The sequence below is a fragment of the Salmo salar genome, chromosome 09 (genome assembly GCF_965601325.2).
Source record: "Salmo salar chromosome 09, fSalSal1, whole genome shotgun sequence".
Taxonomy (NCBI): Eukaryota; Metazoa; Chordata; class Actinopteri; order Salmoniformes; family Salmonidae; genus Salmo; species Salmo salar.
In genome coordinates this window covers 36,548,581-36,561,786 of record NC_138299.1, presented here as the reverse complement: position 1 = coordinate 36,561,786, position 13,206 = coordinate 36,548,581, and the positions used below count along the sequence as shown (strand labels likewise).

Sequence of the window (13,206 nt, the reverse complement as noted above, 5' to 3'; positions counted from 1 at the left end):
ACAATCCTGTACACTACTGCCACCTTCATATAGTCTGTTGAACTTGCAGCACCTGACTGAATGTGTGCATATAGCCCACATAAAGTATCCACTAGGTTTAATTTCATGGTTCACGTACAACCTTTGTCCTCCTTTAAAACCTCAAACCCTGTAGTCTCTCAAATAAGAAGTGCAATATTGGTTTAGATGAAATGTGCAAAGTTGTGGCACACTTAACATAACAAAAACATATTCTATAGAATCATTATGCTTCCCTCTTTTGAGCTAGAGAGTAAATAATCAATTTCCGTAAAATCAGACAGTGCTTTGAATATTGAAGACTGTGTTTAGAGACACTGCATTTGTTGATTTAGCAGCTGACTCCTAAAGCCTTCATTCTGTAGGCTACATAATCTCATAATAACACAGGTCATTCCAACACAACGCAAACAAAATACCATGAGCGATTTATTGTCAGTGAGGGCCTGATATGGCCCATCATCTCATTAATAACAATAACCAACAGGCAGATTTGCATATCATTTTAATTATGGAAGTGGTCAGAGAGAGAGAGCAGATGTGGCATTTGGCAGTTGAATTTAGAGCCATAAAGCCCCAGATAATGTCACAATGAGGCAGTGGACACATAATACTAATGATGATATTCAAAGGCTAAAGGCCTGTGTATGTGTGTTTGAGAGAGTTATGCATGAGTGTGTATGTGCGCACACACGCGTGTGTGTGCGTGTGCGTGTGCGTGTGTGTGAATAAGCCAGATATAGTTGTTTTGGTGGGAGCCCAGAGGGAGGTGCTGGTTTTGGAAGTGACCTGCTCATTCGATTGTTCCATGGAGCAGGTCTTTTCTGAAATGCTCCTTAAATACCAGCCCATCAAATCATGCTTGGACAGCCTGGGATAAAGATGGAAGATGGTGGAATTGATCTTTCTCAGTCTCGGCTACATACAGTACATAGTCTTACAGTATGTGGCCTTCAGATCGCAGGCTTGAAAACAACTGGCTAGGTACTGCTCTGATTAAGCCGTTATGGGCAGCCTAGGTATGTGGAAGAGAGGGTGCTTTTTGTTTCCTTAAGTGTCCTTGCATCAACGACCTTTGAATCCTTCTGATGTCATGTGATTTGTGGATGCAAAATGTTAGTATTTAAAATGTGTGTGCGTTCCTGCGTGCGTGCAGGTGTGTGTCATCTACATATGACTAATGATCACAAATTGATCAGATTGATCAATCAGTCTGCCTTTTACATTAGTTATCCATATAGCCCATCCATTAACACCTACTCTACCCCTTTACATGCTGTCATTGTATCTGCATTGATACCAGTAATTAAAAAGCACACGTCAACCATTTCCAGGCAGGATCATGTGGGGATGTAAATTTGGCTGGCAAAGCAGTATCAAGGTCACAGGGAATAGCTGCTTCATATCTGGTACATTACATGAGTGGACAATTTACTGAAAATGACAATTACAATGCTTTTGAATTAGGATTCATGTATATTTGCCATTGGAATTGTTGATTGAGTGCCTTATCCACAAATTATACTAACACAGACAAGAATATATTATCTGCACTGTGTATTAGGATGTCCACTCTGTTGTTTTTGTGAGGAACTAAGAATGGGCCATGTGGTGCTTCTACATGGGATTCTACTGACTGAGTGTGTGAGCGGAATGAATCAGTGCTGTGTAATGTACTGTAGGAAAAACTGGATATGGACAAATACTGAGGGAATGTATCCAAATGACTGTTTAAATACTGAGGGAATGTATTGAAATAACTCCTGCCATGGCATTCTATGGTCTCCAGTAGTGCAGAACGCTTATTAAGACATGTAGGATATAATGGTGTGTGTGTGTGTGTGTGTGTGTGTGTGTGTGTGTGTGTGTGTGTGTGTGTGTGTGTGTGTGTGTGTGTGTGTGTGTGTGCGTGCGTGCGTGCGTGCGTGCGTGCGTGCGTGCGTGCGTGCGTGCTGGAGTCTTGTTCTCAGCTGCATCAGACTCATCTGACCATTTTGACTTAGCTATCCATTTAAATAAATCATAACAGCATACACTCCCATCTGAAACCGTCGTAATGAACACGTTTCATCTCAGCGGGAGACTGTCTGCCAACTGTGGTCGGAGAATTCCGGTCCTGCTGTAACATTTTGTAATCCTATCCCAGTCCAACTCTTCACAAGTAAGTATTAGCCACTTAATGTTCCTGATTAGAAGGAACCCAAAATAGTCTTTCAAGACTCTTTTATTTTCACTTTGGTAATAGTCTTTTTGAAAAATAAATTGTGTACATTCATTATATGCGGAGCTGTGGTTCATATGTTATAGCCTCATGCAATATAGCCCAATAGCATATCAATAATGATTAAATGAGACACATGTATGTGGTATGCAACTAGCTAATGACAGAGGAGCAACGTTGACTAGTTCATTTGTTTCATAGCCAGGCACTGATGCCTCTTGTGAGGAAGTGATGCCCACACATTCCACCACAAAGCCAGCACCTACAGTTTAACCTACAGAGGAGGCCCCTCAGCCAACTGGTTCTGGGGCTCTGTTCACAAACACAAACAGACCCCACAGAGCCTAGGACAGCAACACAATTAGACCCAATCAAATTATGAGTAAATGCTTCCTGGCCCTAAACAGAGATTACACAGTAGCAGAATACCTGACCACTGTAACTGACCCAAAATTAAGGAAATCATTGGCTATGTACTGAATCAATGAGCATAGCCTTGACAATGAGAGAGGTCACCATAGATAGACCTGGCTCTCAAGTGAAGACATGACATGTGGCCACTGTCCACAAAATGAGGTGGAAACAGCTGCACTTCTTAACCTCCTGCTTGCTTCATTTATGAATATATTAGAGACACATATTTCCCACAGATTACAAAGATTTTAAAAACAAAACAAACATTGATAAAGTTCCATATCTGTTAGGAGAAATAAAAACAACATTGTAAATGCCACAAATAGTTATCCGTTTCATTATCTTCCCCCACCAGTGTACTACAACGACTTGCACATTGCTAAAACAGGGTAAATAGCTGATAATATAACACTAGAAATGTCTTTATCTTTTTGAAACCGTTGCGAGTGCAATGTTTACTGTTATTTTCTGAACGTTTTTTGTTGATGCTTTTATTTCTTCTCACTTTTGTTTATTGTTTATTTCACTTGCTGTGGCAATTTAAACAGATGCCAATAAAGCTCCATTGCATTGAATTAGATAGCGAGAGAGAGAGAGAGAGAGAGAGAGAGAGAGAGCAGTGGCAGTGAGGAGAGATCGCTATCAGCTGAATTGATTGCAGTAAACGTCTCCCAAGGGTTTCAAGGGGAAAAGGCAATTCTTGCATTAGCAATAAACTATCCGATGTTAGTCACTGTGACTGGGAGATCGGACCGCTTTATTGGGAACAGCGCTCTGCCGCTGCATTCGGGTGTACACGGGGAAGGGGTGGGAGCCAAAAGTCCCCCGTTCTTCGCCTAATGTAATCATTTAATCTTTTGAAGGCAACGCGGAACTCGGGGGCGCCTCTGAACCAGCACAAGAGGCAAAAGACTGCTGCTGGGGCATCGTGCTGCGGATAAACTGAATCGTTGCCTGGACCCGGACCCAAGTGGACAGCATGCCCCCCGCAACACCACCTACCTTCGGGGAGTCTCGGACAGAGTCACTAGGACTACGGAGTACACCCATCAATATGTGGAATCGCAGCGTTGCCTGAAATTGTAAAAGCCTGCGCTAGGTGTCATTTACTGGGGGGATCTGACCAGGGATAGTTCACCATGCTCAATGGATATACAGTAAAACGGCTTTCAGAATCTCCGAAAAAGGTGAAGTAAGACACATTACTTTGTTGTTGCCCGTCTTACTGGTAGCCTATAGGCTATCCTATGTTTTATCGCTAACATCTGGACATGCGTTTTGAAATACATACTACGCATACTACACTAGGTATATAATAGCCCTGCGATGGTAAATATACATGTATATATATTAAAACTTTAAATGGGCAATCTGCAGTTGAAACAATAACAGAGTGGTACCCCGCCACTGATTTGGTAAAGAGCTGAGGGATGGATGGGGCTGGACTAATGTCACCACTCTCAAATTCATAGACAGAGCTATGGATGCAAGGACTGACCATCCATGATATAACAATTGTAGTTTCAACTATGTTTTGAGGCTATACATTGTTTGTTTACAATTACATTGTTTACAAGCAATAGAGTCAAGCAAGCTTGTGTTTTGGGGTTAGATGTGGTATGACAGTTAAACTAAGGTCATGAGGCATTCATAAGTTCTATTCCTGAAGTATCAATGGGTATATATCATACATTTTTAAGTCTAACAATTGATGTAGCAGTCGCAGATTGCTGCTTTAACTAAAATATAATTAATTGGATTTTACGCATATGTTTTACGCACACATATTATGTTTATTTCGAAATGGAAAACAAGCCTACAACACTAACTGCATATTTTCAACAAAATCTATTTATATATTTTTTATTGTATTTGAATAAGACACTGCAAGTGAGCCGTTTCAGACATTAAATATATTGGCACCGCAAGTCTCTCCCTATATTCCCACTTTTTGCGCAGCGTTTGAAATTCACCTGCGGTCTGTGACAAATTGGTAAGGATGAGGAACTTTTACGTCCGCTGCTGTTGGCGACTGTAATCAACCTTAAAATTGATGGCTAAGATTGAGACATCGGCCAAGATTTTTACGGACGTTGCCGAGGCTTTACCTGTGATAAGTAAATAGGTATCCAGTTAGAAACTGATGATCCATGTTTTGCAGTCTACCATTCGTTGCGGGGGAGGCACACCAACTAACCTCCTTGTCAGCCAGACTTCTGATCCTCCTGCCCTGACAGTGTAAACAGTGGAGAGTTACATCATCAGATAATGCCTTAGCCATTTTGGATGACATTTGAGGAAATGACAGCCAGCCATGTGTAATATCATTACCTGCCCCCTTCATCTCTTAACTACCTTTATAATTAATTAATGTGGTCATATCTGAAGATCAGTACCAACAGCTTAAAAAATTGATACTGTCTGAGGTTGCATAGTGGTGATATTGTCAATTATGGAAGGTGGGTTGCAAGTTTATTTGTGACTGCTTGAATACAAACTGTATTGGTCCACTTTAGTGTACTCTTTTACACTCTATTTTATTTGCATAACAAGTTAATTAAAGATGTCAACTCTCCATTGTATGTTTTAGAGCATAATCGTCATTAACTGCATATTTAAGCCATTCAACTTCACTGGAGTATTGTGTCTTGTCTTGTGACCTTGTGCATTCAGCACCTCTTCCTTCAGAGAAGTAGTAGTCCACATCGATCTTAGTTTCCCCCCGAACAGTAGACATTTGTCCAGTTTTATCTCTGTTGACAGCCCATGTTCATCATGTCCAGCAAGTTGCAAGTTGCTCTTCCCCCTCTAACGAAAACAACTGAATCACATTTTTTTTATTTAAATAGAACTGTTTTTACTGATGGTTCTGTGTATCTCTCTGTCTGTGTAAGAGCTGTGTTATAACATGTCATTCTTCATGCCATGTGTATCTCTCTCTCTGTGTAAGAGCTGTGTTATAAAATGTCATTCTTCATGCCATGTGTATCTCTCTCTCTGTGTAAGAGCTGTGTTATAACATGTCATTCTTCATGCCATGTGTATCCCTCTCTGTGTAAGAGCTGTGTTATAAAATGTCATTCTTCATGCCATGTGTATCTCTCTCTCTGTGTAAGAGCTGTGTTATAAAATGTCATTCTTCATGCCATGTGTATCTCTCTCTCTGTGTAAGAGCTGTGTTATACAATGTCATTCTTCATGCCATGTGTATCCCTCTCTGTGTAAGAGCTGTGTTATAAAATGTCATTCTTCATGCCATGTGCATCTCTCTCTCTCTCTCTCTCTCTCTCTCTCTCTCTCTCTCTCATTGGAGGACTGTTCTGTGCTTCCTGTGAGTGCAGTGGAGCAGAGCTCTGTCCATCACCGTGGCATTTGACAGATTAAACACCTCAATGCCCTCTACAAGTTTGAGTGCACAGAGCCAGTGATCTCTTCAGCATCACTCACTTCACGACTCAGCGCTCATAAGACATTTGCCAGCTCGTCTTTATTCCTGACTCAATTTACTTTATTTATTGATCTATTTATTCATTTATGTATGCATTTGTTTTTCTATTTATTTATTTCTCTCTCTGTGTTGATTTCATTCAGCATTTCTTGCCAGCTTCAGCACAAGCTGAAGTAAAAAAAAGTACAACCTGCACATTGATAATGTGCAACTCCACACGATTATGTTTCCATTGTTGATTTTGATATGGATTAAACCCGCAATGCTTTACTGAAATGTTCATAGACACTTCATTTTTACAACTATGTAATTATGAGTTACAATACTTCTTACATTGTTCATTCTAATGTAATTACACTGTAAGAACACTGTAATGTAAGTGATATCTAATTATTTTTTACAACAAGAGCATGGTCCAACATCAACTTTTGAAATTATATCTACTGCTGCAGTACATGTGTGGTGAGGAATATGAAATAAGAGTGTCTGTCAAACTCATTACCATGCACCAGTCTGTTCTATCCAATTGACAACTCTTCACTTTGTCTTTGAGTTATTCAAATTAAAGTATTCCTTTCTGTTTATATAGAGGAAACACAAGCATTCTAAGAAAGAACAGCCCACTGATTTCTCTATTTGTCTCTTTGAAATAGGCCTCTGGATCCAAATTTCAAGTCCAACGGAGGCTGCATCAGTCTGTGCCCAGCCGTGTGTGAAGCAAAAGAGAGAAACAGCAAGGGAGAGACTGAAAGAGAGGAAGAGAAGGAGGAGGGAGGGCTCTCCAATGATAACCCTGAGTGTACGTTACACGGCTCTCTGGTAGCCACCATTTTAAATTGGCCCTCACAGTGCTCCGCAGCGGCTGACTGAGAGTGAAAATGTGATGAGCTTTTCTGTCGTCCCCATAGCGAGCGAGCGTGGATGGAGGCCGGCTAAGGAGGCACATTGCTTAATGAGACCATTGCTCTTGTGTTGGGAGGCTTAGGACAGGCAATTACTGAGGGATTACCACCAGAGGCCTCCTCCAGCAGTGCTGCTGCCGCCGCTCGGCCACTGCTTACTGCTGGGGCAGAGAACTAAGCAGACACAGCTTGTTACAGATTTTTTTTTTTCCTCTTTGGATTTTTATTGTTTTTGTTCCTTTTTTTGTTGTGGTGGTTGTTGGTTGGAATTTGTAGTTTTTCTTACGACAAATCGTCTGTATGTTATATTGTTAATAATGGAGCTCCATCAGTCAGGGCATGTGTGGAATAAGGACTGGGTCTCTTTCCTCAGGCCATGGATACCCATACTGCTGGGCCTGCACATGCAGTTCTCCCGGGCGTCCGGGTCCAGCTGCCCAGAGGAGTGCCGCTGTGACAGGACCTTTGTTTACTGCAATGAGAGGAGCCTAACCTCGGTGCCTCTAGGGATCGGAGAGGGCTACAAGACCCTCTACCTCCACAACAACCAGATAAACAATGCCGGCTTCCCCTTGGAGTTTCACCACGTAGCCTCCGTGGAGAATGTCTATCTCTACGGCAACCAGCTTGACGAGTTCCCCATCAACCTGCCCAAGAATGTTCGGGTGCTGCACCTGCAGGAGAACAATATCCAGACCATCTCCCGGACCGCACTGGCCCAGCTGCTGTGGCTGGAGGAGCTACATCTGGACGATAACTCCATCTCCACGGTCGGGGTGGAAGAGGGGGCGTTCAGAGAGGCCATCAGCCTCAAGATGCTCTTCCTTACAAAGAATCATCTGAGCAGCGTCCCTATTGGTCTACCGGAAGATCTCAAAGAGCTGCGATTGGACGAGAACCGGATCGCGGTTATCGCCGAGGAGGCGTTCAGGAATGTGACGAGGTTAGAGCGCCTCCTGCTGGATGGGAACCTGCTGACAGACGAGGGTGTGGCGCCTGGAACCTTCCAGGACCTGGTAATGCTCCGGGAGCTGTCGCTGGCACGGAACTCCCTCACCTACCCGCCCCCGCTGCTCCCGGGGGACGTTCTGGTGAAGCTGAACTTTCAGGATAATCAGATGAATGAGATCCCTGTGACGTCCTTCGAGGGACTGAGAAGGCTAGAGAGGCTGGATATTTCCAACAACCAGCTGCAGTCCCTGACACAGGGGGTCTTTGACGGCCTCGTCAGCCTCAGACAGCTCACTGTTCGGAACAACCTTTGGCTGTGTGACTGCAGCATTAACTGGGTCATACTGTGGTTAAAGTCCCTGCCAACCTCCCTCAACGTGCGCGGCTTCATGTGCCAGAAGCCTGAGAGGGTCCGTGGCATGGTAATCAGAGAGCTGAACACTGAGCTGATCCAGTGCCCTGACAGCACCACGACTGCCCCGCCGCCCATCAACCTGCCCCCCACCTCACCAGGCCTCACCTCCCGCTCCCCTCCCTCCTCGACAGACTCCCCATCAGACATGCACTCCCTCTCTCCCCCCTCCAAGCTCCCCTCCTCACCCACACATCACCCCCCTCTCTTCTCCTCTTCCCCTCCCAGAGACCGGGAACAGAGGACTAACCTGCCACCTCTGGACCCAGAGCGGGAGAACCTGCAGATCAAGTTCACCATACTCAACGGTTCAGCCATCCACGTCAGCTGGGTGGCCTCCTTCCCTGTCACAGCCTACAAGGTCACCTGGGCCAAGATGGGTCCCAGCCTGTCTGGAGACACGGTCCGTGATAGGATGGTGGGAGGGGAGCACCGGGGCATACGGTTGGCCAACCTCGAGCCTAAATCCACCTACCGGATCTGTGTCATCCCCTTAGACGCGTTCAATAACTACCGGCCCAAGGATGATACAGTGTGTTCAGAGGCTGTGACTAAGCCGGTCTCCTATGGTCCAGATAATAATAAAGGTCCGTTGTGGCCGGAGCAGGCCACCCAGCAGGACCCTAGCTCTCCCTTCCTCCTGGCTGGCCTCATTGGAGGCGCTGTGATCGTTGTCCTGGTGCTTCTCCTCAGCATATTCTGCTGGCACATGCACAAGAAGGACCGGTCGTCCTCGACCAATTGGAAATACAACAAGGGCAGGAGAAAAGATGACTATGGAGAGGCAGGGACCAAAAAGGATAACTCTATACTGGAAATGACTGAGACCAGTTTCCAGATAGTGTCCCTGAACAACGAGCAGCTCCTGAAGGGAGACTACCGCATACAGCCCATGTATACCCCTAATGGGGGCATAGGCTTCAGAGACTTCCCTGTGGGGAACAATAGCACAGTATACTGCAAGAACAATGTTCAAGCAGACACAGACTTTTGCCGTGCATGATGGTTTTGCACAACAGAGTGTTATAGAACCCCCTTTGTATTAACACATACACTTAACTACATACAGTACCCTGTACAGTATATATTTCATAGACCCCTGTGTCTACAATGTAATTTATACACCAGCTGAACTATAATGTTGAATTCAGCTACCTTTTATATTCCCTTAGTTAAAATGCTAATTGATTTATAAGTTATTGGTTTCTTGAAGTTGTGTTACTCGGTTCTGTGCAGACAGATTTGTCCAATCAGAGTTCTCTCATCATTTTATATAAAGTTTGATTCTGATTTGAGCTCCATAACCGCTGGGCCATTTTATATTCAGTTTGGTTCTGATTTGAGCTCCATAACCACCGGGTCATTTTATATTCAGTTTGGTTCTGATTTGAGCTCCATAACCGCTGGGCCATTTTATATTCACTTTGGTTCTGATTTGAGCTCCATAACCGCTGGGCCATTTTATATTCAGTTTGCTTCTGATTTGAGCTCCATAACCACTGGGCCGTTTTGAAGTCATGTGATAGCCAGACAGTGTACTCATTGCTACAAAATTTGCCTCGCCAGTGAGGAATCTAACAAGCACAGTGTCCATAACAGATATGGCTATCCCATGTTTTGGCAATGGGAATTGAAATAATTGGGGGTTATGTAAATTAGACTTGCTGTGTCAACTCAATGTGACAGAGAGAACCAATATAAAGAACCAGCCATTCAGGAAATTATATTTGGAGAGAAATCTTTTCTCACGGTAAGGATTTGAGAGAGAGAGGATCGGAGGGACAGAGGGAAGGAAGGAGGGAGTGAGAAAGAAAGAGAGAGAAATAGAGAGAGTGAGAGGGGGTGGAGAGAGCGAGAGAGGGAGAGAGAGAGAGTGAGCAGAATCTGTGCATTCAAATATACCACAAGAGGGCAGAGTTTTTTTTATGATGGTCAATTAGTCATTACATTAATTTCTTGGACATTGCTTAGTACTGATCAGAGAACAGAGATTCTACAGATGTCGTCCTGCTGCATTGAGTGACATCTCTCTCATCTTCACATATCACAACAACAACAACAACAAAAAACAGAGAGATCTGTTGGCCTAAAAGCTACACGGACTCCTGGGTTTGGAGTGCTGATCAAGGATCAGTTTAGCCTTTTAGATCATATTGAATAAGAATTCAATGGACAGGAGGGAACTGATTCTAGTTAACCTCTCCTACTCTGGAATGCTTTACGAATAGAAGCCCTAATCCAAGTATTTCTCTCAATAACAACCCACTCCTATGTTATTGGCCACTGGTCACTTACCACAACTTGGATATAGAGTTTATGAAACGGTAGAAGTAATCAAGCTTTGTTGAACCTTTTGATTGTTTCCCAAGCTGTTGAAAGATTAGTTTTTTTTTATGGACTTGACTCTGCAAATCATGCACAAGTCATACGTTTGCATTTTACGCTTTCCATTAAGTAGAATTACAGCGTAAGGAAACTGTACTGTTTGTGATAGTTGAGAATGAAAGATGGGTGTTAAACACATAGCAGAGTTAACTGGAACAAGCATGTCTGTCCAGAAGGATGGAAAGCAACTATTTCAGTTTTTGTTCAACAAAAAATGATGTTATGGTATTACATTATATGTGCCTTGAAATTATCCGCTCATAATGTAATGTCTTTTGAATCCATGTTTTTGCACAAACGTGTACTGTACTGTATATACATACAATTGACATTGAATTGTTGTTGAAAAAAACTATTGCCTGGTATTTGATGATTTATTTTTGTCGTATTGCTTTTTCTTTTCTTCTTTTACCTCACTTTAAATTCCCTTCACATTTGATCTCAGAATGTTCCTGACTTCTAAGATAACAGGAAATCATTTTTAGAGATTTGATCCATGATGCTACTGTCTTCTCTGGGAGAAATACACAAATGATGTAGAGAAGCTATAATGATGCTTTGAGTTATTTTCCATCAACATGTCTCTTCAGATCTCACCAATTTGGAACAGACTTTACATGTGTAGGCTGAATAATTAAGACAATTCTGAAACACTGAATGTTACCCTTGAGAACCAAGTCTGGGCAGATGATACTGCAATTTGTTTGTTACAAAATGTATTGTGTCCCATATCAAATCACTTGTTAAGGGGATTTAGAACATTGAGGGGTTGCTTTTATATCTCTAACATTCAAAACCATATACAGTACTGTAGTAAGTTGCATCCCTCATCCTCAGACATTCATTCAACCTCTGACATTCGGTTTCATGAAGCTTCTATTTTATAATCTATTTACCAAGACTCTATTCTAATTAAAGGTCAATGGACATGTTGTAAGGCAGAACTTCTTCATTCACAATTGATACCTCTACCCACATTGAAGGGCACACAGACTAGTAGTCCTCTTTGGCTCTCTGACACCTTTTCTACTGAAGGATGCAATTACATGAACCAGTACAGAACCAGGCCAGGTTTCTGCTGTTGTCCTCATTAGTCTTGTGTTGTGTGTGTGTGTGTGTGTGTGTGTGTGTGTGTGTGTGTGTGTGTGTGTGTGCGTGTGCGTGTGCGTGTGCGCGTGCGTGCGTGCGTGCGTGCGTATATGTACACATACTCTCCTGTGATTCCTCTGAGAGCAGAGAACTTAAAGAGACCTATAGATAGTGTACCGCTCTAAATAACCTCTAACCTCTGACCTCTAACCTATGTTCCTGGTGGGCCTGGTGGAGACAGCAATCAGCCTTTAGACTCACACTTCTGTGCCCTCCAGTTATGTGGTCATCCATAAAATAGTTCAACTACCAAACAAACACTCCCTCTCTGGGGAGTCCAGTGTCCATGAGTGAGATACTTTTTTGAGGACATACAGTATTTGAAGATAGTGTATACATACAGTATAGTGTATGTGCGTATACGTGGGCTCCCAGCCGTCTAAGGCACTGCATATCAGTGCAAGTGGTGTCACTACAGTCCCTGGTTTGTATCCAGGCTGTATCATATCCGGCTGTGATTGGGAGTACCATAGGGCGGCGCACAATTGGCCCAGTGTCGCCGGGGTAGGCCGTCAATTGAAATAATTATTTGTTCTTAACTGACTTGCCTAGTTAAATAAAGGTTAAATAAAATGTCCAGGTATTCCATGGTCCTAGTGTGGAGGAGACATTGAGGGATGAATGTGAACTTTATCTAACTTTCATAAATCATGCATTGCTGTTATTGTAATAATATCCACAGAAATGTTTGTTCTTCATGCATATCTCAAGATTTTAGCTCTTGGTGAATGTGCTAAACCAGTGACTTAGCTCAGTAACCAGTTTCTGAACCAACAAAGTCTCTCGCATTCTGTATCCACACAGTGGCGACCACCTCTCCTCAATCGTTTATGCCTTGGAGCGTCTATCAACTGAAGCTTTGTGTCCTTGATTGATCCACTGTCTTATTTGCTTAGGTTTATTTCTAGTTTTAATGTTATAGTGTCAAGGGCTATTTTCTGGACCAAGGGAAGCACAGACAGCCATTACTCTTCAGTCATAAATGCCTGGGAGCAACTATCAGTTGAGAGTTTTATATTCTCCTTTTCCATGGCATACTTACTTACAATTGATCAATTGTACGCTATGCTTACAGAGGGTGTGCTTAGACTGAGTGTTTTCAAGGACCATTGCGTTGAGTTCTAAGATGTGTTTTATGTTTTGGTGGGTGAGACATGGCCCAGAATGATTCTAGTACAGGTTGACTACTATTTCAATGAAAATGATCTAGTTTAAACGCATCATATTACTTGGTAAGTAAAATACTTATCTGTTAAGTTGGTCCTATATCAATCAAATAGTATTCCAATGTGCTATACTTGTATGG

The 13,206-nt window shown here is 42.8% G+C and overlaps 1 protein-coding gene across 1 annotated transcript; it reads left to right on the top strand.

Annotated features, from left to right (window-relative positions):
* The first annotated feature begins 3,254 nt into the window (after positions 1-3,254).
* On the top strand, positions 3,255-11,883 carry LOC106611272 (leucine-rich repeat transmembrane protein FLRT2). Its single transcript, XM_014211306.3, has 2 exons — positions 3,255-3,840; positions 6,755-11,883. Exon 2 carries the CDS (start codon positions 7,321-7,323, stop codon positions 9,367-9,369), a length of 2,049 nt encoding a protein of 682 aa, XP_014066781.1. The 5' UTR covers positions 3,255-3,840; positions 6,755-7,320; the 3' UTR covers positions 9,370-11,883.
* The last annotated feature ends 1,323 nt before the right edge of the window (positions 11,884-13,206 follow it).

What these genes read in the sequence shown, in the direction of transcription:
- LOC106611272 (XM_014211306.3), top strand. Translation starts at nt 7,321, where the DNA reads ATGGAGCTCCATCAGTCAGGGCATGTGTGGAATAAGGACTGGGTCTCT.